Source organism: Fulmarus glacialis, unplaced genomic scaffold (assembly GCF_000690835.1).
Source record: "Fulmarus glacialis isolate BGI_N327 unplaced genomic scaffold, ASM69083v1 scaffold13097, whole genome shotgun sequence".
In the NCBI taxonomy this organism is placed as follows: Eukaryota; Metazoa; Chordata; class Aves; order Procellariiformes; family Procellariidae; genus Fulmarus; species Fulmarus glacialis.
Genome location: NW_009223867.1, coordinates 35,880 through 62,421, shown reverse-complemented (window position 1 = coordinate 62,421; position 26,542 = coordinate 35,880). Strand labels below are relative to the sequence as shown.

Sequence of the window (26,542 nt, the reverse complement as noted above, 5' to 3'; positions counted from 1 at the left end):
ACGGTGCTGTGATCAGTGGCAAGCATCTGAGAAGAATTTATGGTAACAAATATCGCTAGCTATTTAACTTGCCTATTTTAACCAGTGAGCCACACTTCAAGGAAGTGACATGCTTTCTACTTCCTTCTGCTAAGTAAGAAGTTCTTAAGAAAAAAGAAGAAAAAGGGACAAAGGGCTTCAGCACCATTTGTGCAGGAAGGATGAGTAAAGCATGCGATTCATGGGATTAAGGCTTAATAAAGAAACTGAGCATACAAAGTGGACAGGAAAAGAAACAGCTTAAAAAGACTGACACAAGAAATTCTGGAATGATCAAAGATGACTTTATAAAGTTTTATCTTCATTCTAAATATACAGAATAAAAAATGTCAGCTTCAGCATTTTGACATCAATCATCTGTGCTAACATCATGAAGTTTAAGAGGGTGGCTTTTCCAACCGAGAGCACGTGCAATGCAATGGGACACTGGAGAATTCAGGTGGAATAGCCTTACCATGAGGGACATGCAACAGTTTGTATCCGATCTGTATTCATTTATATACATTTTGATGGTCTTGAAAGTTATGGAAAAAGCAAAACAGCCACCCTTCAAAATAAAAAGTTACCCTTAGGGCAGTCTGAAGTTAAATCAGGAAATGGAGAGTATTAAATCAACATTTTTGGAAGTAATTTGGATGGACAACATTTGTGTTAAACTCCATTCAACATTAGTCCATCCCATATAATACAACTCAGACATGTAAAGCATTTATACCTTACCTTAACATTTATAAGTTTGTCAATGAATGTCTGCTCTAATATCCAAATTACTTTCAAAATTAAATAAAAACTTGTTATAGTTGAAAATTGATGTTAAAAACTTTTCCCCCATTTTGAATAATGCTGATTTTTAAACATATGGAAAGATGTGTCATTTTTCGTGTCTGCTAAAACCCATTCCAAGGTTTTTTTCCCAAGCTTATTTGGTTTTTTCTTCAGAGTACATCTTCTGCTGCAGTCGTTTGGCATAGCTCTGGGCCATGGAGTTGATTATAGATAAGATAAAATAACAAACCATGACAATCACCAATTTTTCAAACATCCACGACAGCCAGTTTTCCCCCTGAAGAGACAAAGACAAAACAGAAGAAGGAGGAAAATGATGAAGATTAGTGGACAGCACAATGGAGAATTCTCCATTTTCGGTGTGAAAGGGAAAAGCCTAACCATTTTTTTAATTATGGAATTTATCAAATTAAAAACAGGAACCAAGTGCAAGCTCACAGGATTCCTGCAGGTCTCTCTGTAAAGTTGACTTTAGTCCCTTGAAAAACAATGCAGGAGGGCTTGCCAAATACACTGCAGGGCAGATGATGAATCCTTGATCATTACTAGTGTGCTAGTGAAGTGATTTATTATTCCTAGTATTGTTTTGTCTTTGCTAACAATTCATAGAGTTCAGAATTAGCAACGCCTGACTGTCATTCCCTGTCGTGTTCATTGCAAAGAAAACAATAAGGTCATTGGTTAACAATGTTTTTTTCCTAAACTGCATATACTGTGTTATCTTCCAATTAGTATCCGATTCTTCTGGTGTCACTAGAAGTTAATGCGATGACCTCGGCAGTCCCACTTCGAGCGTTTTCCATGGCTACTCTTAACTTGTATTTTTTTGTCAAAGGAGGGCAGCAATGCACTGCACAAAAATTACTTCAATGTGCATAAAAGGAATCTGCATATTTAGTTATTCCAGCCTGACCCTCCCTAATTTAGTCTCCTTTTTGGTAAGAAACGGGCAAAGAAACATGTAGAGGAGCTACAAGTATTAACTGTGAAGTGCGAGTTAGATTAATGGATTTTATCTAAAAATGCCTTAGTATCCTAAGGAATTTCATGTCAAAGTTGCTTTGTCTCCACTGAAAATTCAGAGTATGTTTTTTAAAATACTTTGTATGAAAGGACACGTCTGCCCCTTTGTACCAACTCTTTCCTGTATTTTTCTTTTCCTTTCGAACACTAAAGGCTTGGGGATTTTGTTTCTCTTATTGGCCATTAAGCCACAGATCCGACTGGCTTCTGAAGTATTGATGCTGCACACAGTTTGTTACCGTTTCACATGTAAATGCAACCTTTTTCTGCTTAAATTTCTCTTTCAAAATAGGCAGCTAATATAGAGGCAAGACGTGCCATTGGCCTTACTTTATTGTTTTCTTTATTCTCCAAGAGGTTTAAGTCCAGTTGCATACCATTACAGTATTATTTTTAATTCCCAGGTTGCTTTTAAAATCAGATTTTTATCTATTCCCTGGGCCACTGCAATCTTTGAAAAACAGAATCAAGAGTTACATCGGCAAACCTGGTGAGTCAAAAGACAGCTGGAGAAGGGAAAAATTAATTGGGGAGGGAGGCAGAGAGGTTCTTACCTGTGGCACGCCACTGTCAGATTTGTGGTGAAGTTTTATCCTCTGAGCTTCCAAATATTCTTGAAATGGCTTCTGAAGAGAAGGACCTATACTTGGAATAGCACTGATGCAAAGTTCATCCCAGAGAGCAAGACAAAATAGGGGAGAAAAAAAAACAAAAACAAAAAACATTTTTTTTTTTAAACTTACCACTTTGACCCAAACAGAACAAAGTTCAGACTGAGCTACAGCTCAGAAGGGCATCACTACTTGAGAAAGCAGATAACCACGAAATAAAGTGTATTTCATCTTTTTATCTGATACTTCTGAAAGGGACATATCTCCCCAGATCCTCAAAAAGTGCTTAAAAAGAAAAATATTTCAGAGCAAACCAGTGACAATACACTGCTGGTAACACAGAAAGAAGCTGTGAGCTAGAGCATTTCCTTAAAGCCAGGGAGAAGCCAGCTGAGGCTGTGCACTGGTGCAGTGCTGAGAATAAAATGAATGACTTCTGAGAAGTCCCACATTTATCACCAGCAGTTCCTGTAAGAACTGGTTTGAACCGATTAATAAGGAAATGACTTGTGCTTGTGTCATCCCTCAGTTAAAAAAGAAACTGCTCGCCCTATGACTTGCCCCTATCTTCTCAAAGAAGACGGCCCCTTTCTCAAACTAAGTCCTTATTAGGACAATCTGTGCGTCATCCTTACCCAAAAAGAATGCATTAGCAAATTCTGCAGGCGCCTCCCACAAGTCAGTGATTAACAAAGGAACAAAGAAGGAACTATGAACCCTGTTCTGAATCATGCCATGGTTTATGGCAGATGACTTGCACAAAAGCTACAATACATTACTAAACACCTTGTTCTTACATTAACGTTAGAAAGATCACGGATACGTTTTTGGAACTAAGAACCCTCTCCTACCTCTAAGGCGTAAAGGTGTTAACGCTGGACAGACTCACAGCAGCCTCCAACTTCCATTCTGCAAATACCACAGCCCAGCCAGACTTTAATCAAAAACGACTTAGGTAATTTTTCTTTAAATCTATACACCATGCTATTTAGCAGGAGGTCCAAGGAGCTTTAATAATTGTCACAACACTTTAAAAAAAAAAAAAAAAAAAAAAAAACTTAAATACTATACAGAAGAAATTACCACTAGCAACAACACTAGCTGAGCTGGCGTGGTGAGAACACACGCACAATCCAAAGGCTCCCAAGGTTTGATCCACACACACACCCCAACACTCCTAACTCCAGCCACAGGAGAGTTCCCATTACTGACAAATGTCATTTTAATTTCAAAAAGAACAGAGATTTCAAATTCTTTTTTTTAATTTTAAAGAAATTAATATGGTCTTCTACATTAAAAAAAGTCACTTAAATTTCAACACTACAGTTTTGATTCTTTACACTACTACTTCAGGGAGGATTTAATAAAACACGCTTCAGACACCAAGACACACACAGACAGCTTTACAAACTGATCATCTCCTCTCCGAATGGGCTAGGTCTCTAAAATTATTTTCCTCAGTCTCCTGATTTGACACAATATTCCCTTTTCCAGGCTAAAGCCCAATTAAAAAATAACAGCTTTCTAATCTTAAGAATTTATGAAAATGCACAGACCGAAGAAACAAAGTAGCTCGCTCTCCTCCACTAAATCTATTTCCTTCAATAGCCAGGGGCAAATAATTTTTTTGAACATATTTACAAAAAAAAAAAAAAAGATTGCTTCCCTCGTGATTCACCATCACGATGATACAACTGGGTGAGTAAATTCTGTGCCTGGACTGGTAAAATTTCAGGGGGGAGAAAAAAAAAAAAGCAGAGACTAAAGCACGTCTATTACACATTTTACACAAGAATATGTCGACTTGCACAAATGATTTCCAGTTTTTCAGAACCGTCCCTCACGAAGCTGACTTTATTCGTAGGAAAAATTCTCCTAATGACTCGCTGATCAGCACGAGTCAGTTTTAAAAATGAGTTACATTTTGAGGTTTCTTTTCTTTTTCAGATGACACTTGGAGGCCCGGAAAAGCTACTGAGAGGTAATAGTTTACTTTTAAACTTCTGCATGATTATGAAATGAATATTTAAATGATGAGAGATGAATGATTAACAGAATGGTTGTTCAAATGCCTCCATTTTTTTCTGAAAACTGAACTAAGTCAGTGCCCAACTAGCATTAAACAACAGAACAAAGACATGAAAACCAAGTTCAGACGGCTTGAAGAGATCCTGCTGCATCAACACTGTATTTCAGAATTTTTTTCACTAAAAATAGTCAGCTTTTTTTTTTCTTTTGTGAGCACGACTAAGAATTAAGTGCACGAGATTCATTTTATTAAAGCTATTTTGAAGAACTGTAAGATCCTGAATGCAAGAACCTTGGATTCTAAAATTCTGCAATGTTTTGCACATTCGCAGAGACTTTAATACCGAAAAAAAGGTGCATAAATTTAAATAAGGAGTAAAATGAAGCAGAGTAACATCTAGAAAACCATGAATCCACAGTACTAGGAATAAAATTCTTGAATCCCATTTCAGTGGGGCAGTATTGGTTACTTGTGCTCTTTTGACAAAATTCAATCATTTAATCAACCAGCTAACATATATGTCACCTAATATCCACAGCATAGCCATCATCGTAGATCTAGCAGTCTTAAAAATCAGTTTTCATTTTATTTAATTACAAACAAGTGAGCGGTAACCCCCTGCAAACCTAGTGAAGTTCAACTCACTAACCCTGTCCTTGTCAAAGGAGGAGGGGGAAGACTTCAGTATAAATTTTCCAGGATTACACCCAAACCAGACACAGGTACACAGGCAGAAGGAGCAGATTTGCATCATAATTCTGCGCCACTTAGCAATGACTTTAAGATACACCTTCAAAAGACTGCTGTAGTTTCAGGAGTCTAGATGCAAACCACAGGCATATTTACACATCCGACTTAAGAAGGGAAGATGGCTGGAAGATAACCCTGTTTGTAGAACAATCTAAACCCAATTCCTTGCATTTTCCTTGAAGGATCAAGCCTATTGTCTTTCAAATAAAGAATATGAAAGGATAAGAAAATAAAAGGACCTTAGTGCACAACAGAACTTCGCTCATCCACACTTTGTAGTCTCTATCTGCCAAAACAAAACACACAAAGAGCCCCAAACACACAACCTGCTCTCTCTTCTTAAAGGCTTAACATGTAGGTCTTAGTGAGCTGCTTAAGGGCTTCAATTTAAAAAATAAAATAAAATAAAAAAAAGGTCATTCACTAGAAGTTGTCTGTCAACATAAGCCATGAAACACATTTCACCAGTTGCTATCATTGTTATTAATGAATTTTGCACCTAATCAGCAACAAGGATGCACTGCTTGGAAGAGAGGTGCTGTTCCTGCGTATTCTGTCCTTTCAACAAAATTTACTTGAAAAACAAAAAGACGAGCTACAGTTTTACCACAAGATTCAGAAAAAAAATGCTTTGGATTTTTTTTCTTTGAGGAAAAAAAACATCTGAAGAAATTTTGATTCAGAAGAAATTTTAGAAACAGTTAACATTAAACATCATTTTTTGTTTTAATTCATTTCTGATTCTCTACTAAAATTGAATCTTTCACAAGGAATTGAAACTGAAAACAGACTTCCAAAAAATTGCACTAGCCTTTGGTACAGCCTAAATTCATTAAAATCATAACATTTCAGTAGAAAACATTACTTGCATTCTAGTACTACAACACAAACACCCATTAAGAATTTTGCTTCACTGAACAAAACACTGCTGAAGCCTGGTTTCAGAAGTATTACCTGGCATTTGTAATTAAACAGATGCATCTGCTTTTTTTTTTTTTTTTAAGAGCCACAATTTCTACCCAAATCAAAAATTATATAGCTTTTTTTCCCCCAACAAATAAAACAAAACTTCACATCTATTTGAAGCACCACACTACAGAGATTCAGCAAAGCTGTTCTAGGATTAGTTTAAAAATTACACCATGTACAGATTCTGACAGTATGAGTCCTAAAACTTCTATTCCAATTACAGCAAAATTGTGTTTATTAAAATACACTGTACAATTTATTAATTTACTTTTCAAAGAATGACTGTCAATATTTGAACCTCAAATGCATGTCACTAGTCATGAAGTGGTAGGGAAAATTTTTGGGAAACTTATCTTTTTAACAGAATCTTTGGAACCACAGGTAGGAGTTTTTTCAAATGGACGGGGATGAAGCACCACACCACAAGGCGGGAAAAAAAAAATTCTCTATGCCAGCTTAACAAAAAGGAGAAAGTTATTCAGTACTTCAGTCAATTGCATTTTTACTAATATTAAAAACACTTCTTTAAAACCATTTAATCATGATATTCGCACTTCTGAAAAGCCTATTTTTCCTCTTACAATATACAACCTATACTTTAAGAGTATAGGTTACTCTTGAGTTATTGAAATTTCATAACCTATGCTTTTAGAGTTTGTGAACGCTCAAATAATTACACGCTGTGCTAAATGCTGAAGTACAGTTCTCTATCAAATGCTGCATTTTTGTATTATTGTGCTAACATTTCACAAAAAAAAAAATCTATCAGTCCACAATTTAGGATATAAAGTTCCCATCTTATAAAAACCTCTGCACATGTGCATATTCGCCTACTTTTTCAGAGAAAAATGTTAGAATTAGCAAGTATTTTCAAGAAACACTGAAGTTGCCATTGTAGACCCACATTTTAGGAACATTAATATGGTGGGGTTTTTACTGCTGATGAAAGTTTCTCATTTTTAAAAGGCCTCTATCAGCAAGTGATTAAGCAGCTGATTAAGCAGTTCTTAAACTCCATTTATTTTGATGGAAATTAAAAATATAAATAGGAAGTTCAGTGGCATTCAGTTCTGAATTTTGTACCCTATTCAGCAGCTCGTATGAACAACTGGAATCGGTCCCCAGTTGTGATGATCAAGAAACATTAAGCACTGCGGGTTTGAAACCATGGAAGTCCATTTTATGGACTATATCATGGAAATAATAATCTGAAGGGAAAGGAGAACACAATAATTGAATAGATGGTGCAAACAAGCCACCAGGCTCCCAGGCTGAAACACACCGAAGCCCTGCTTGGAAAGGTGATGCAATATTGAGTCACAACCCCATTTTATGGATGATCTCTCTAATATCCACAGCTGTTAATTTGGAAAAACCGTTTAACTGTTAACGTGGGGATTGATTTTGTCAGACTCTGGCATGCACACTTTGTCCTCGTCTGGGCCCTCTCAGGGTCTGGGGACAAACAGGGTCGTACACATTTTGCTCAGATTCAGCTATTTGGGTTAGTCCAGCTATAGAAAAACATCCTTTTAGGAAATGCCAGCACTACAATTCAAAATGAAGACAACAGCGAAAGAAATTTTGAAACAACAGAAAAACAAACCATGAGGAAAACATCATTGTGCGTTTTGTCAGCACGAACCCTGCACACATCCAGTATCTCAGCCTGCGGTCCTGGAGCAAGCATGGCCCAAGGCCAGAGATTATCTGCTTCTACAAAAAAGGGAGTTAAGTGGCGCTGAAGAATGTGACAAACGAAGGAGGGAGTGTGCTGGCATGGAGACCTCCCTCCCAGTACCTCCAACTCTTTTCTTAATAATTTATTTAAATCGGACTAGCTATTGACAGCTAGGCCAGAGGGCCAAAGCAAGGCTTTCACCTTCCAAACAATTATGCAAAACATCATTAAATCATCACACCCAACACCCATTCCTCCCACACAGTTTCTCTGTACTGGATTCACATTTCTCCATTCCCCTGTGAGAACACAAGAAAAACCCATCCTGAAGCTCAGAAGCAACACGGCATGCAGGAAGAGGCACCACATGTGGTTATTTTAGCCATCCCTCCCTCAAAAGAAACTGGAAGTTCTGCTCCAGCACGGTATCAACTTCTCTGAAAGTTGGACATTTGATGAACTATTGAAAAATAGATTCCAGCGGAAATATTTTTATGCCACGGGACAATTAGCAAAGCTGATTAATTTGCGTACCCTGTTCGCTGTCTAAACAGAGCACCTTTCCTCCTGCGAGTTATCTGAACCTTCAATGGTTAATTTTTTTCCAGACAGTGATCTAAACAGGCTTAACGGTTAGTACTTTAATGAGCTGTCATTTCCTGTGCTGATAAAGATTCTCACAGTATTTAAACCATCCATTTCCCCGAGGCTCCGCCAAGACCAGGACCCTGCAGTGACTCAGAGGGGACCTCAGCCTGACTCAGCCCCGACCGACGATGCTGCAGCAAACCCGGAGCCTCCGCAGCCGAGCCCGGGCTGTCACCGCGGGAGCAGCCACAGCCCCGGGCGGCTGTCACCGCCGCTCCGGCCTCGGAGCAGCTGGTGAAACTCAGGTGTTATCTGCGTTCAGTGTTCTAAAATTGCAGAAAATAAATCTGGTTCCTGGTCAGGATCAACAGAAACATTTGGGGGGTTAAAAGGCTACTCGGCAGATTCACTTGCTTGATGAGATGAAGAAGGAAAATACCGTATTTGAAGATTACTAAGCTAAAATTGTTACACGCTTGACGTCATTTATACCTGGAGCTACGCTCCAATACCCACGTTAACCAAGCTGTCTGCAAAACATTTTTTTCTTGGGACATTCTGTCATGTTAAAATCGATGCTTTCAAACATAGGAATTGCAACATCTCTGAACTGCTGGTTCTTAACTGCTCAATACTGCTCTTTGTAAGGGAACTTCTATTTGTACTTTAAAGATATATTTTTGTGCACAATTTAGGAAAAAAAAGCTTGCTTGTTCAGAGTTAAATCCTACAAGCCTTTTGCAAATAAACTTTTATAATTCTGTTGTGATCCACTGGAAGGTTTTCAACACCAAAGCTGCTCAAATTTCATCCACATCTGCATCCCTTTCAAGACGCTAAAGCCTTTTTTGTGCAGAGCTGATCTATTGTGTACAGGGGTATTATGAGGGCGCAGTCCCACAGGTTTCTGATATACTTCTGGGAGGAGAGCCATTGATTTATTGTACCAAGAAATGTCAGGTGTATCGGTGTAACCTTCCAGCAGCATTTCTCTCAGGAGATTTTGAAGTCACTGCTCAGTTATCCATGTTCTCAGTCACCTCAGGTAATTTTTGGTTGAATTCTACTACACAGGTTTTATTTTAAATATTGATTGGAACCTATTTTTCAAAATATCCTTTAATGAAGACGCCAGTTCAACAGGATATGGACTTTCTGGCAATAGATGCAAGACAAAGGTCCACCAAGTCAGAAGGTGTGGTTGGCAGATTGTGCCTGGCCCCTTCGACGCTGGTCTGCCCAGAGCAGAGCAACATGAAGCAGTGGAGATGAGCTGGCAGAGGCCATGCTACGGGGTCATACCCTGCTGAAGACCCCAAAAACCACAGGCAAACACATGGCACCACGTGAATCAGAAAAAGGGCTCTTCCCACCCCAGGACAACTGGTTTCTGGTGCAGCCCTTTCTATCACTGCAGCTTCTTGACTTACATTCTGAAGAAATAGCCTAAACCTATATTGTATATAATTTTTGAAAAAAATATACAATCTTTAAGCAAAGTTTCCAGTTACATCAGTCACCATGATTTCATTTGTACTTTTTTCGTGAAAGGAACATCACGCTCCTTACAAGAATCAACTGAGATTAAGTTGTGAAGCAAAGAATTATGGCACAATAAATAGCAGCAAACTGGTTTGTCAAGGCAATGGTTCAACTACCTGTTACCAAAAAACTGTTCTTCCTTTAAGACATGCAATGATTCAAACTGGCCTGCATAGCTGATAAGCATGAAAATCTGTTCCACAAAAATACCAGGTTAAGAAACCCTTCGGAAGTACTGATATTTTGGGGTAGATTTTGAGGTTTGAGTTTGGTGAATTACACTGCACACTGATAACATGTCTCACCCACAGAACACGGCACTAACAAATTAACTTTTAAAAATCTGTGGAAGTATGCAATTATTTTACATCCATTTCACTGGCTTCTATTTAAACTTCAAATTAGTTTATTGACTCAGTTCATTAACTGAATAGATTAGCTTCTACGCCTCTTAAAATTAGCAAGGCATTGTTTGCTACAGGCAGTTGTTCACTCATTTTGCTAGAAGATAACATACCTGGTGCATCATATGAGCACTTCTCAGTGTTCATGCCTCCCCTTTGAGTAACTATCACAGCCTCTGTAATTAAGACCTTCTGCAGCCTACCTGAGTTTATCATTAACTTAACAATAGTCAGAGGGAATCTCTCTGCCCGCAGGGTGGGATTTGTCCAAAAGGGATGCAGCCGTACCACTTGCCACTGAAGTTCAGATGTTTCTGAGGTGACGGCCACGTGCTGTCTAATGCTATATAAAACATGTTTATGATTTTTTTGGTTGTCTATTGAAGTTCTAAAGTTATTAGCTCATTTTCACAAAATATGAGCAGAGCATGCTGAATTAAAAAAAACAAAATAGATTTTTTTCTTTCTGAACATTCACCCAGAATTGATGGCAGGCAGTTTTGTGGATGATGTGTGCTTTGAGAACTATTTCTTTTAGCAGTTTTCTGGGAGTTCTTAATCCGCATTTGAAACTGCCACTTCAAAGAAAATATGATCATGCTTAAAAGCAACATGCTTAGTGTGACTTCATAAACAATCCTGCAGCTGTAGGTAAAAAAAATTAAACTGAAAGATTTAAGAGCCAAAAGAAAACCCACAACACACATGATAATTAAACATTTTAAATGGGCTAGGTTTGGCCTAAAACCAGCACAAAATTATTTTACATGGACGATCAGTAAGTTAAACTCTTCTTTAAGTGACAGAATACAAGACAAAACTCTTACACACAATCTTTCCTTACAAAAGCTTATGAACATAATACAACCTGAGAGAAAACATTATCCTCTTCTAGCATTTTAGACAGCAATAATACAAATTTAAACTATTAACTGGTAGAGCAGGTTGATAATTACTAGCCTCATGTGAGCTACCAGTATCTCTGTAATCCTCTTCAGCTTTGCTTTCAAGACTCTTGCTAACTTCAGTTTCTTAAACGCACCCATGCCTCCTTGTTCCTTCTAGCATGGCTTGCTGCAGCAGAGCTGCCATTTGCCTTCTGCTGCCACCACCCATCCTTCTGACCTTTTTTTTTGTACACTAGCTACCACCAATGTTTTCAAAAATTTTTTGTAAACAGCTTCTTAATTTCCTGCCACATTTTCTTTTCCTTTTCTTTCTTTCTTTAATTCATATAAAGAGTATTTTATGATCATTTTGTAATGGAGACCTAGACAAAATTGTAAAATGAAATTACCCTAAATTATATTAAAACAGCCTGGTTATGGCAGGCTTAGTGTGCAACGCCAGCAGCATCCAGTAACAGAAGTAAACAACTACTGAGCTATGGGCAAGGTCTGCAGGTGAATCATTTTTGCTTTTTGACTAAGACTCATATAGTTATCAAGAAATTCTCTCTGGCTTATAAAATCAAATATTCTCAGACTTTATCTCATAACTTAATCTTCTGTCTAGATTTTAGTTATCCTGTATATTAATATGTTCATTATTTTAAAGTATTGTGCCTAGACATTTCCTATTGTGTATGAGCAATATCCCAGACAAAAAAAAGTCTTAAGTCATTGTGTTGGATAGAATTTGATTAAAATAAAGTTACCAACCATTAAATAGAACTAGATTTTAATTTAATAATAGGGGACTTAATGCAAGCTATTGTTTAACATGTTTTATACTCTGCTCTAAAAGAAATTGATGAGGTAATGCTAGCAGACAGCTTGAGAAAAGTCAAGGATACCAGGACATTCCAAAAATCTTACTGTCTCCCGAGAACATTTTTTAACTCTGACATCAACCATCTAATAAAATCTGAATCCAGCAGAGGTCTTGTGAATGCATTCGAAGTAATTCGATGCAAAATTATCTCCAAGACAGATGAAGTAGGAAAAAACTACTAGTTTTGGCTCAAAGATTTGCAGGAGAGTAAATCTTTGGAAATATACCTTACCTAGTAGCAGTGCTGATCAAAAGTTAGTAATAAATTGTTTGGTGTGATTGATACTAAGAAAAGCTAACTAATGATGGTTAAAAGTAGCCACTTTTTTTTTTTTTTTTTTTTTTCTTTTTTAAACGTTCAAAGCGACAAATTAATTTTGAAGTTCGTTACAAACCGGACACCCAATCAGAAGATCAGGAAGTACTAAAGTCAGGATTTGTTTCATTAGTGAAATGCCCTAGAATGTTTCTTCTGACACTCCTTTTTCCTTGTATAGCATTACTACTTCAAGTTTACATATTTTAAAAGGAATTATTTCCAGACATTCCTCCCCTGAAACTGTTCTTGAGGAGTGTGGCTTTTTGGTTTTTATGTGAAAATAGTTAGTACAGTTCGGATAGCAAAGTGTCAATCAATTTGCCCCATATAACAAGTGAAAGACCTTGGAAAAGTAGAAACACCTTAGAATTTATTTTATGGATCCATATTAAGTATCTAGCTTAAACCCTGCCCCCCCCCCAAACCCCACAACAATAAAGCTTTCTATTTAAATGTTAGAGACTCACATTTAAAACTTTAAACCTGCATCCCTGACATTAATCTGATCAGTGTACTGAAAACAGGCAGTAGCTTCCCCCCCTCAAGAACACAATTGTTCCTTTGAACAATTAAGGATGAATTTTTTATGAAATCCATATAATTCGATCTAGTTGCCTACATTTAAATTAATGAAGTTGCATACTTTGTTTACATTCAAGCAGTTTATGAAGCTTCTGTATGGTTAGAGAGGCACTGTTGCGATGTTATTTGCTAGATTACCAGGCAGGAAATCTTAACATCAACAATGGATTCTAAAATTACACAGAATTTCATGACTGAACAGGTAGATGTGAGGCAAAAATCTAACACTTCATCATCAGTGTCCAATCTTCATTCAAACCCACTGAGGCAACATGTAAGTATGTTGTTTTAATTGTCTTTTTTTTCCCCTAACTGTTGTTAGCTGGGTTTTTGCTTAGTTTTCTTGTTTTAAACTGAGATTTTAACTTAAAAAATAAAATAGTAATCAATTACTAAAGAACTCAGCCAAAAAAAAAAAAAAGACAAACTTTCTCAAAATCTGAACAGTTTATCCATGAAAACTATCATTTCTCCTATCAAAAACCAAGTTTAATAGAATGGAGATAAAACCCTACACACCAAATTTCTCATTCAGACTTTTTATGAGAGATTTAATATTTTAAATGTATAAGGTAGTTCAAATTATGGAAGATATTTATTGTCACCTTGGGACACTGCATAAATCACAACAGTTCTTTCATTTTTTGTCATAGGATCACACTACAACATTGAAGAAAGTCCATAAAAAACCAGTCTATTTGCAGCTAAAAGTGTAGCGATCTATAATTGGAAGAGCTGTATCGTATTTCTGGGTGAAAGTTAGCTGTTGGTACTATATATTCAGGCCGTCTGACCTTCAGTGCTATTATGTTTCTTGAAGTACTTGAAGCCTTTGAGGTGAAGAATGAAGTTGCAAATAAGACCTAAATTATGTGTTGGCCAAAGCTTGCACTTCGAAGCAAAGCACAATTTTCCGCACATCTAATTTGACTCCTCCAGTATTTTTCCACTTAATGAGCAAAGGTATTACTGTGTTAAAGAATTACTCACCCGATTAGGGACACCATCTGCTCCACTATATGTTTGCTGAATGTTATAATAACGAAAAGTTTCTGTAGGAAGGAAAACATCAGTTAGAGAAACATTTGATCAAAAGGGAAGCAGAGACAATGGGGTACAACAATTTATGTTCCTTTCCAACCAGACGGCTTCTTCAGCACTCACACATAGTTTTCCCTTCTCTTTTCTTTCAAGATCTTTATTTTTCAATACTTTTCAAAAAGAGGAGAGAGAAAAGCTGTTTACTTTATTATTTTATTTCCTCATAGATTTCATTTCTTGCAATGTTTTTGTAGCCTGTGCTACTAACCATTCGCATCTTCCCCAAACTTAAATTCCCAGAAGCTCAAGGTCACTTTACTCTGTCAACAATGTTCTAATGGAAAAACAGTCATCACTGTGCAGAAAAAAATCACATCCCCTTACACAAACACATGTACTTAAAGATCACAGAAGTGAAAAATAATATATCTTTTAGTCCCCTCATTCATGTGCTTCAGACAGAAACATAACGAAAAATAGTTAGTGAAGAACAAAGTAAGAGCCCTTGGGTATCTGTCTGTTCAAAAAACTTAGATTGTCACTGTCTCTAATGCAACAGACTATCTGGAATAGAGTAATTTCAGTAAAAGAAACTTCTGTAACACGTAGCTTATTTTGCAGAAAATCCAAATGTCCATAATTTTACCACTCCCTTCTCTTCTAACACAAATTAAAATTTTGTTAAAATAGCCTTTCCTAATTCCACTTTTGTCACATTTGACAGCTTGTTCATTTGCAAAGAGTGAGCAAGACTGCGTGTAGATACATATACACACAAACAGTCCCCACAGTCTCCTTACATCAATTTAAACATGATCTAATAAGCACTGCATTCACTAGTTTGGAAATAAGGGATGTGACTAGAACTACACAAATGATTTTGTGGTCCGGAGGAAGAGGCCAGTTAACAGCAGCTCCAGGATGGCCACTGCACCAGAGTCACTCGCTTCCTGTCTAGAGAAAGATTTCATTAAAAGCCTTTTCCATGAGTCTTACATTTCCTAAATTCCAAATTGCAGCAAGATCACTCCAAAAATCAAGGCTATTGCACAAGAGTTTGCTTGAAATCAAGCATCGCAGAAAAGAGAACTCTAATAGCTAAACGTATTACAAAATAAGATGATTTACCAACTATACAAGACACTGGGAAATATTTTTTCGCTTACATCTGATCTGAGTGTGGAGCACTATAAATTACATAGCAAACATTCTGCTAGCTAAACAAGACAAATAAAATAAGGAAAGGAATATTATACAAATACTATTTCACTTTTCTGTTGCCAGAACAAATTCTAACAGTACAAAGATTTAAAAGCAGAAAAATCCAGATAATACAAAAGTAAGTGTGGAGAAAAAGTTGTTCTATCACAGTAAATGACAGAATTTTCAGATCTATTTATTATTTTCTGTTTAAGGACTGGGCAAAGTAAAATAACCATTTACAAAAAGATGGGAAGAAAAAAAGAGTTGAAGATTGAAATCATCTGTTCAGGGCAAAAGAAAGATTTTTAAGCAGCTTGAGGAGGGTACTAGTAACGAGTAATTTTATACTACTAATAGCTTCTGCTATTTTAATGTAGTGACAAGATTTCCAAGCAACACAGCTACAGGCACTGCACCAGTCCTATGGAGATGCTTAAAAAAAACAAGCCCCAACTGAAAACATTGGTTCTAATCATTACAAATAGAGCGATGTAGTTCATGATATAGCACTAACCACACCGCCACCAGTAAAGAGTTGCCAGGGAATCAATACTTCATCTTTCATTGGACAAAATGGTGACGCATTTTAAAAGCGAGACTCAACATTTTTGAAAGCAACTGGAGATTCTGACTGCCAAATTCAGAATACCTGGTAAGGCTCTGGGTTAGCAAGAAAAACATGCTCCGAAATCAGGCCCTTTCAAAATAATATAGACTAAGGACACCAAAAATTGCTAATCACGCTTGAAAGCTACGGACAATATGCCCAGAGACATACCCTCAGACTGCTCTCTGCAGGGCCCGAAAGGAGCGGGGTTTTCTCTACACACTCAACTGAGATAAAAGGCAGCATTTAAAAGTGCCGCTTAACCGGTAAAGGCTAGTTGCAGTGCTCTTTGAAATGAGTATTTGTTACCAAAAAGGCAAGTTCATTATGAGTACGAAGTCCTTTCAGTCTGGTAAAAACCGTAGGTAAATAACTTGGCTAACCACCAATTTCCTGAGTGGTGTAGGCAGCGAGCTCATTAGTTTGTAGCTATAAATTATTCAGTTGCCTAAGTTTTGAGCATAAGAAGCCTAGCAGATCCTTTATTGTAAATCCTTTGCACCAAATTAATTTCCATTACTTCAGGTCAGGAAGGGAGACTCCAGAATTCATTACGAAGTAACACAGTGTAACAGTCAAAAAAAAAAAAAAAGTCCTCACCCCAGAGCCCTGAGGGAGGTGCAGTACTTGCCTGGATGTGCATTTTAATTACTGCTTTCCCAATCAAGGTTGCACCAAAGAAGGTCCAGAAGGGAACCAGAAAGTGTCCACATGTTATCCCGGCCAGGTCAAACAGAGGGTTTGGAATCTATGAAGAGCAAGGGAAAGAAGTTCATGAATTGCAACACGCACTTAGATGAACAGGAACACGACGGACTTTGAAACTGTGAAAAATGAACATTTTCCCCTTATTCAACTTGATCCAAAACTCTTGTGTCTTAATACTTACAAAAACGTTAATGTTGCACCACATAACTTAAGTCTCTGGGATTCAGCTAGACAATGTCCCAGACAATTCCATTCTCATGTCCCTCCTTACCCCTGGATTTTAAAAAAGCTAACAAGTTTTCCATATGAAATGCACAGAAACCACAGTAAAGCCATTTTGAGCAATTTATCAAATTTTCTCACTGACAAGCACATCACTCTTGGAAGCTAGTGTTCAAAGTGATCCCCAGTGATTTCCATCTGAGAAAGTACATTAAAAACTGGCATTTATAGTCATATGTATCCAGTTTAAAAGCACCGATTAGATTTTATTAAGCATATGCATCTCATTTAAAATTAAAAGTTTTTTTTATTGTTAAACTGTTGGCTTGATGTTTGGTATTGTGATTCTATCTGTAAAATATTTTTGAAATTAAACCAAGAAAGTGTCCAAATTCCAACCTTTCACACTTCACATGCAGTACAAGGGCAGACTGTCTGAGTAAACGCATGGGGTATGTGTAATGCACAGTAGCAGTGTATTACTGGGCTAATATCCTGCAGTATTTGTGTCGCTTTGTTACCCAAACAAATAAATAAAAAGTGTAGATTGTTAAAGACCATAAAAGACAGTAACTTTGCAACTGACTGAATGGAAATCTGAAATCTGTGAGAAAGCTTATGAGGGTTATACTTAGCTGTTATAGACTAGCAATTCAAATTTATGAGCACCCACAACACCACCTGCATAGGAAGAAATCTGAAACGGTCTCTAATCATGCCCCGAAACGGTCTCTAAACATGCTCCACTTCAACTAAAATGATTCTTTACCTCTGATAGCTGTCTTAGGCATAGGAGGCTAGTAAATTATTTACTTATACCACAGCCAGATAATTTTGCTCTTTTGAGCCAAGTCTGCTCTAGGTCTCAAGTATGTTCTGTGTTGGTTGGTTTCAGGTTTTTTTGGTAAGTTCACTGTACATTTTAATTACTGCATTACTATCACCACAGAGGGAGAAACATCCTTTAGGTAGGGGTAACTGTGGATATCATCAATACATTAAACATATCACTGTAAAAAGTTACTCAACAAATCCACATTAGGGTATATAAGCAGGCCAGCGAGGTTTTCTCTTTGTTTTTGAAAAAACACACACGCGCGATACTGAGAGTTGCCAAAAAAGCCCACAAAGACAGGAGGGCAAATTCTCACAAGTCACAGCAAGGATCTTCCAGGGCTAATTCTTGCTTTGTTCCCTCCCCAGAGCTGCCTTTACATAGGAATTAAGCTCCAGACAACAATATGGCTTTCTTATTGCCACTGAACTACATTCAGTTGACTTCCCTGGATAAACTTGCAAAGTTTTAAATTCAATTTGACTGTGTTTTTATGTAGCATTTAGAAGCCACTGCTTGACAGACAACAACCTGCAGCTAGGACAGTCATTACCATTTCACAAGCAAGTTCTCTAATCATAAAACATACACCCAACTAAAATACTGTTTAAAAATCCAAAAGTAAGATCGCAATTATAAGGGGGGCAAGTAAAGGAAACACCTTCTAGCATACAGAGAAGCAGCCACAAGCAAGAGAAGCCCTGAAACAAAGCTTTGCAGCTCGTGGGGGAACACACGAATGCAAGGAGCACACGTGAGGGGCTGCCTTCCTCACCTAAAGATGCAACAAAAATGTATAGCTTTGAATCCCTATGCTTTTTCAATGCCTCCGCCACATTCAACCTCACCCTTTTCACTGCTACTCTGCAGTTATTCTGTAAACACATTTACAAATCCTCAAGTGTACTGTGGTGGATTCATGATTCCTCATTCCTCCCCCAACCCAGGGCAGCCTATATATCCAAAAGGAAGCTGGAGCTCAGGGTGCGTTGAAGAACAGCACAGCAAGTAGGTAAGAAGTTAAGCAAATGTTTAAGTATTACTAAGCAGGAACTATGAAGAATTTACACATCACCTCTCATGTTTACCAACTCCTTCCTCATGTTCTCCATTTATCCACACTTCACCTTGTCCAGCCACTCCAGTAACTAACTCATCCCTGCCATCTACAAGCTGCTGTTCTGATTACACAAGACAGACAAAATAGCCTATGCAGTGATGTCTCACAAGATGGTGACTAGAGTAATGAGTCAGAGGCAGTGAAGGAGCAGTCTAAGAGCTTACTGGATGGAAAGATTTAAAGAACAGCTTGTAACCTACGTCTCCACTCTAAACATAAAGACAGTTCAAAAGATTAGTAAACAGAAGTCGTATGCCAGGAACTATAATCAAATTAATTCTTCCTGCTAACACAGGTTACTTACATTTGAGCAAATAGTTAGCACTGTCATCTCTACAATTTAGGAAACTAAGAGAGATGCTAAACAAATGTGGAATTAATACCTCATCAGCTGAGCAGCTGGCTAATGGCTGTGGTTATTCCAGAAGAATGGAATCATAGGGGACCTACACTTCCCCCCTTTACTGTAATCACATTTCTGTGCATCACATCCCACATTTTGAGCGGGGGATGGAAGAACAAGGCACACCATTCCTACCAGTTTTCATTAAGCTTCCAGAAAGAGATTTAAACCTCAAATGGTTCAATATTTTTTCTACTCCAAAAGAACAGTATTCTCCTCCTTAAAACACTCAAATAGCATCATTGGAGGTGCTCGTATCACCTCTTGCTTAGAGAGAAAAAAACCTACAAGTAGTTTGTAGTTCATATAGCCCATTTCAGACTCTGAAACTGGCTTCCTCATTCTGCTCCCCTGGTTCCTGGTGACCCAAAGGTATCTCCAGAACAGATCCAGGAGAATTACTATGGATGGATATCCTGATCAGGATTTATACAGGTAGTTTTCCACTCTTCGATCTGTATATATCTTTGATTTGAAGATGTCAGGCACTGTAAGCTATAGGACATAAACACCTAAGGAAATTATAATATGGTTCCAGCAGAATCTATAGGTAATAATAACACACTTCTTGCTATATCTTGCCAGCTAATAATCTGGGCTAGGAAAGTCCCAACAGGATAACTGTCAGTGGGGCATACGACCTGATCTGCCAAATATCCACTAACACAGAGCAGTGAGCAGCAGCATGCATATGCCTTTGTTAGAGAAGACATGGCCTCAACGTCAAATGCAGGGAGCATCCCTGGTCTGAAACAGAAACATAGAAACTTCTTGAATTTTAAGAATATCTTAGTTCAGTCTCTGGTAGTTTGTCCTCCTTACTCTGACAAGCCTTTAGCATCTTTAGTGAACTGACCTGTTTTTACCAGGTTTCACCACACCATGCTGAACTATAGAACTGTCAGCTGTGCTTTTATGCAGAATGCACTGTGTTTGGTACTAATCTAGGACTGGAGTTTCTCCATGCTATTGTACTTGCCAGTACCGCAACCATTGCATTTCCTTAAGCACCACAGAGAACACAGAAATAGCAAACAAGGCATGAAGATCCATATGGACTCAAATGAAACCAAGTCACATTTCACAGCATTAATTTCATTGCAATACATTCAATCTGCAATTTGTGATTATAAACCTTTCTGTTACTGAAACGAACTTACTGAAGCGCAGGCCAAAATGCCGAAGAACCCAACCCTCTGCACCAGGTTCTGGACAGCCAGTTTAGCCCGGGAAGCAAAATCCTGCAAAGAAGAAAATGAAGCATTAATGAGGCAAAACCCAAAATGAACATACCTCGAAATGTATGTGATTTCAACATCCTCCATGCTATGGGATTTCCTAATTAGCATTTGGGAGAATTTTTAAAACAAAAAGGCCAATTTGAAACTTTGGGCTTAGAGGGAAGAGGGAGAAATTCACAATGCTCAGTGTGAAAATCTGACCACCCACATGTATTGAGTTTTGTTTTTCAAAACCCTGCCAGTGGCACCAAGTTCACACTACTATGGAAACAGGTTTTCTAGTATTTATTTTCCCGTATCTTTGAATTGCCAGTGCTGCTTATACCTTATTCCTTAAACAAGCAAAGGGAATTAATTTGCTTCAATACCATTTACAATGTTAAAAAGGTACTTTCTCAAAACACAAAGCCAGAATATAATCATCCCATTATACCCTGAGATCTTTGCTCTCAAACCCAGGATCTTAATCAAAATAGCTAACGCCAGGTACTCTCTGTAACAGACTTGTAAAGTTCATTAAATCCAAAGAGTTGAATCTAAAATATTTTCAAAGCAACAAAGGTGGCAGACCATATCACATTTGAGCTATTCTTTACAAAAACATGCTAAAAACATGCTGCCTACTTTTATTTTGTGATCACAACTTTCAAACATATTCATGACAAACTCAAGAGTCTCCAAGTTTACCAAATCACAGTAAACATTTTTAAGAGTAAAAATAAAGATTCTAACAAGCAGTTTATTTGAATGTGAGAAGTGAATTTACATCAGAATAAAATTCTTTTGAAGCAAAACTGTCCAAAAAGTTAAAAACAGTGTCAATATTATCTATTCAGGCTTGGCAACAGTAGTTCTAGGAAGCTGAGTACCTTTGGTAATAGCAAACTTTAAAAAGTAATTAATTCTTTTTTACAAACCTATGAATAAGCAATAAAAAGCTGATTTTCCAGAAGCAATGCAATATTCACTGATTTATATTTTGTGGAAAACTATCAGATAAATTTCACAAGGAAGTTACTTTAATCAATAATTAATGAAATTCTAAATTCCATACTTCAAGATAACTACAAGATAATCCAGATGAATTAAATTTATGCAATTTTAACTTTGTTACAATTCTATTGAAACCTTCAATACTATATACCAATGCAAGTAAATTACAATTACTTGACAATGTTCTAGCATATTATTTAAATTCTGAACAGTAGAACTGACATAACTTTCTATGCCAGATTTAAAAAAAAAAAAAAAAAAAATCTGTGATAAGGCCATTTGCTATCTTTTTATATCCCTTTTTCAAGTAGTAACTTTTCTCCATTACAGTCCTTTAAAAATAGTTAACAAATTCTCAAATAAAAAAACCAATTCTTACTGAAATCAGAATAATTCTATTTATTATACTTTATATTTGAAAAAATAACCCAAATTAAAACAAATACTTCAACTTAAAGAAAAATGCCAAATAAATAAGATTTCCTACATCTTACAGTGGGACATTTTTAACCAGAGGAGAATATAGAAACCCTTTTAGAATAGTCTGTAAGGGGTGAATTTGCTAACTTCCGCCAGGAGTAACACCTTGGGATCGTGCATGTCTTATTACAAAATGGAATAGGTGAAATAGTCACTCTTTGTTGAAAACGTCTTCCCCGTATTTTTTGTACTTAACTTCTAGGATACGTACAGTATGCATGAGTGATTAAAACATACTCCCAGTGAGCCTGATACCAAGCACTTGAACTTATGTTAGCAGAAACAGGTCTAGAACATGCCTACATAACAAGTACAGAAAATTTTTTCATGCTTTTCAGTTAAAAGAGTGCATTTTGACACAAATTGTTATGAAGAACAAAACATGATAATTTACCAGTGAACTAAGTCCAAAAATCTTGCAACATCAAGGGCAGTTCCTTCTCAAACTAAAATTCCCTCATCATTATTTCCAAGTTAGTATACAAAACCGAAACAAGTTAATATATGATCACTGATACGGGTCAGCACTAATATACACGTTCAGTCCCACTGAGGATTTAGGACATGAACTGAAACGGATGCAAGACTCTCTTGCAGAGTGTGATCACACAGCTATCAACAAAGGAAATAAAATGCAGCATACTAAGGAGACAACAGGTATCCTAACTCCTTAACCAAATACAAAAGTAGAAATATGTCTTCAGAATTTCTCTACAAATTAATTTAAAATGAAAAAGTGTGTGAAAGCATAACAGTAACGTTGTCCTCTCAACAACAGATTTTCTTCTTTGAAAAGGTGAACTGAAAAAGTAGTGCCTTATGTAGGAATTTCGTAAGATGTCTCTCCCTGTACTCTACAATAAAGCTGAATGTGACCATATTTTCAGTTCCTATTTTGTTCACCATTTCACAATGCTCATGGGGTTAGAACAATATTTTCACTTTTATAAGCCAATAAAGATTTTTTTCACAGCTCCATAAATCTCACTGTAAAGTATCTTTAAAATAAAACACTAAAATCCAATTATTCAAACAGGTCCATGATATATTTCAATGGAAGTTGTTTCTATTCTAATTTTAACATCTTTACCCATTATCTTAGACTGCATTGCTAATACACTGTTGTATTAATTTTCACAAGCTGGAATTGGAAACAAACTCTCTAGCAAGTGACCTATAAATTAATGCTTGCAGCACAGCTGGTTTAATAAAATATATTATAATTATATATAGATTGACTGTATTAACTTAGTGTAAGCACACTGCACCATTTTTCATCAAATTTCTTAAAAATAAACAGCTTCCCTCACCCACATTTCTAGACTGCTGCAAAATTCAAGGCTGCCTTAAAACTAATTATTTCCCTCCAGCTAAAAACATACAATTTTTGTTATAAAACCAATGATGAAAGTGTTGAAAAAAGTGTAACAAGTTTGTCTCTCAAAAAAAAAAAAAACCAACACAACCCAACGTTGGGGCAATTTTTCTCACCTTATTAATTCCTAACTTTCTTTTATAAAAGTTCTTACTCAGAATTTTTCTTCTTTTTTTTTTTTTTTTTTAATTTTCATTGTCTATTACAAAGTACTCCATGGAAAGCAGAGCTATAGTTCTAAAAATTTCAGTCAAGAACAACTAATTTGTTTGCCTTTTTCAAACTTTCTAAACAAGCCAGAAGAGATAAATTAAGGATTTTTTCCCCCTATTTTCTATGATCTAATGTAATCATAGCTACGAATAATTTGCATGGTAATATACACATCAGGGTTGCAACAAAATTATATATTTGCAGTCTCAACGTTTACTTTAATGAAAACAAGTTTAGAAATACTTCTGTTTGGTTGCTTCCTTAAATTTTGTTTGTCAAATCCTTGTGACATCTGCAATAATAAAAAAACCTTAAAAGTTTCATTTCTCAGAGAATACAATAATCAGTTTCACAACTTTTACCTATTTCACAATACAATTTTTCAGTTATAAAGCCTGCACAGGGAACAATCTTTTCTCTACTTTTTTTAAGCATTTGAAATAAAAGTAAAACAACTTTCACAACATACTGCTTTAAAAAAAAAACAAAACCAAAAACAAAACACAAAACAAAAAAGACATAAAAGTTCAGCTACTTACAGGCAAAACATTTTCCCCCAAAATTAAAGTATCTAGACTGGACTCGACTCTCAGCTAATATGATTCATTCTCTATAACATTTCAGGATACTTTAGCTCACTATGTCCCTTTCAAAGATGATTTGTTTTTTTGGTTTGGAAATAGATTTCCTGTGACTGCTACAATACAGGCAAAGGAAGGTTAAATGATTAAACATTACTTCATTGGGTTAATCATCAGATCGCAAGAATTGGAATGGAAATAAGAGGCATAAAAAGGTCAGTGCTGAAATACTGATTCACAAGTCTCAGCTGGCGGCTTGAGGAAGTTTGCTTCATATCTGCCTTCAGTAAAATGGCACATTTTATGGATACAAGCATTTCATTACTACATGTTGCAAAAGCAAAAAACCCTCCCAAACCTCCAAACCTAAAGGGATAGTAAAGAGAAATTACATGTTTTGCTGCTAAGTAAGATTTACCACAATGTTCCTCCTTTAAATATGCATTATGGTACAGCTTTGAGTATAACTTAACATGGACCATTTATCCCTCTGAAAAAGCCCTCCTTCTTGACAGAGTGAGTGGACAATCTTGTCTTAACTGCAAGGCTTCGTCCCATCCCTCTGTTCTATTTTGTTTCCATTTATAATTTAAATCTCTATTTCTTCTTTCTCCCTTCATTGTAAAGTAAGGCGCACAAGCTCTTCTGTATTTGAGCAAAGAACATTTCATTAGATTTAGTTAACAAGCTCGAGAAAAAAAAAAACTTTAAAAATTTTTACTCTTTTCCTTCTATAACACCGATTTATTATCAGAAAACAGAATGATCACCATTTATTGTTGACATTGAAATTGTAAAGCCTTTTTTTTCTTAATCTCTAAGAACAAAGATTGTTGATGGATCCATAGCAAGTAACTAGTTGATGGTTACCAAGCAGCTCTGAATAATCAGCACTGGACTGAATCCCACAGTCCTTACAGAAACAACCCATAAGAATTCGGCAGAAGCTATTTTCTTGAAATACTGCACAGATGGACCTGTAACGGTTATGTAATATAACAGTTTGTTTTCTAACATGAAGTTGCAATCAGTTTTCAGGGGCATCAAGAAAGCTATGACTCCCTATCACAAACCAACTCTTCCTTGCATGCAGTAGTGATGATAGTTGTCAATCTCTGAAAGATACGACACCAAGCTCAAATGATTTGAGGCCCAGAAAAACCTTTCTTCTATCACAATTTTCTTCTGCTGTAAATACGTCAAGCACTTTACAAATATATTGGTAATACTGGTATATTGGTGGATATAGCACAAAGAAGGCGGCCAGTAAAGAAGGGAAGGAATGTATGGGACTAAATTCCATCAGAAGTTCATTGTGCACGTATATTCTCTCCTAGTAAGGACAGTGACTTAATGTAGGATCAGAGGGAAGTCAGTGATGCGATTATTAATGCAATCGCTCAAGCAGGATATTAATTACCTAACAGATGGTAGCCTTAAGAAGTTCAAAATATATTCTGGAAGGCTTGGGAGGGGTTATGCAGGATTAGTTACTCTAATAAAAAACATAATTGTGAATGAACATTAAAAAAAAAATTCAAAGACATAAACAGAGATCTGAAGTGAATGTGTGGCACCTTGATGGAATGGGTCCTCTACAAACAAGAATACTAAAGGTGCTGTAGAGATTTGATCAAGATTTATATTACGGTTATAACATTTACTTACTAGAAACAAAGTTTAATTATCCAAATAATAATCTGAAGAAGAGAACATTTTTTTTCCAAAGATTGAAGACAATGCATGAAGCTACCATCTCAGATTATTAAAATTATAAATTCCTTAACATTTAAAAAGCTGCCTACAAAGACAGTGCTCCTTTTTATGTAAAAATCTGAGTTATGTTAAAAATGAGCTGCACAATATTTTGTTTCTTCTGGCTTTCTATTACAACACAATGGAATCAAACACAACTTATGGGAGAATGACCATTTGTGGTTAGGCAATGAATTCTAGAATTTCAGAGGACTGGGAAGAATTATTAACTCATTGAAATAACATATTAACTGCAGAAGAGCAGTTTTAAAGAAGTTGGATAGCTACCTACATGCTGAGAGGTTACAACATACATCCATGCTAAGAAAGCAGTATATCAGCAATGACGTTTAATGATCAACACAGGAACCTGGAGTCAAGGAGAACAGAGATCAAGATACAGTTGATAGTCATTGCCTATCACTGCAAATAGTTCATTACTCAGTGACCAAAGAAACCATTTCATACCTCTCCTGCAAAACATCAAAGGTAACAGATCTCATGAGTAAGGTTCCAGTAAGTTGCAAACAGGGATATTTTGATAGTGGTTCATGGCGGCACTGATCTCCCACTCCATCAGCTGCAATGACTCTCAACATCTAAACGTATATGGAAAGGGCTGTGGCCCTGGATCTCTGTTCTAGCTTTCTCAAAAATAATTCCAGCTTG

General features: G+C 36.6%; 1 protein-coding gene across 1 annotated transcript in view; it reads right to left on the bottom strand.

Annotated features, from left to right (window-relative positions):
• Positions 1-307: 307 nt before the first annotated feature.
• Positions 308-26,542, bottom strand: part of VMP1 (vacuole membrane protein 1) — a 60,163-nt gene continuing 33,928 nt past the window's right edge. The window contains exons 7-11 of the mRNA XM_009581960.1: positions 20,396-20,476; positions 16,579-16,695; positions 14,087-14,148; positions 2,403-2,505; positions 308-1,102 (exon numbers count right to left, since the gene is read on the bottom strand). Of these exons, the coding sequence (XP_009580255.1) occupies positions 959-1,102; positions 2,403-2,505; positions 14,087-14,148; positions 16,579-16,695; positions 20,396-20,476 (507 nt within the window). The 3' untranslated portion in view covers positions 308-958. The remainder of the gene's footprint in view (positions 1,103-2,402; positions 2,506-14,086; positions 14,149-16,578; positions 16,696-20,395; positions 20,477-26,542) is intronic.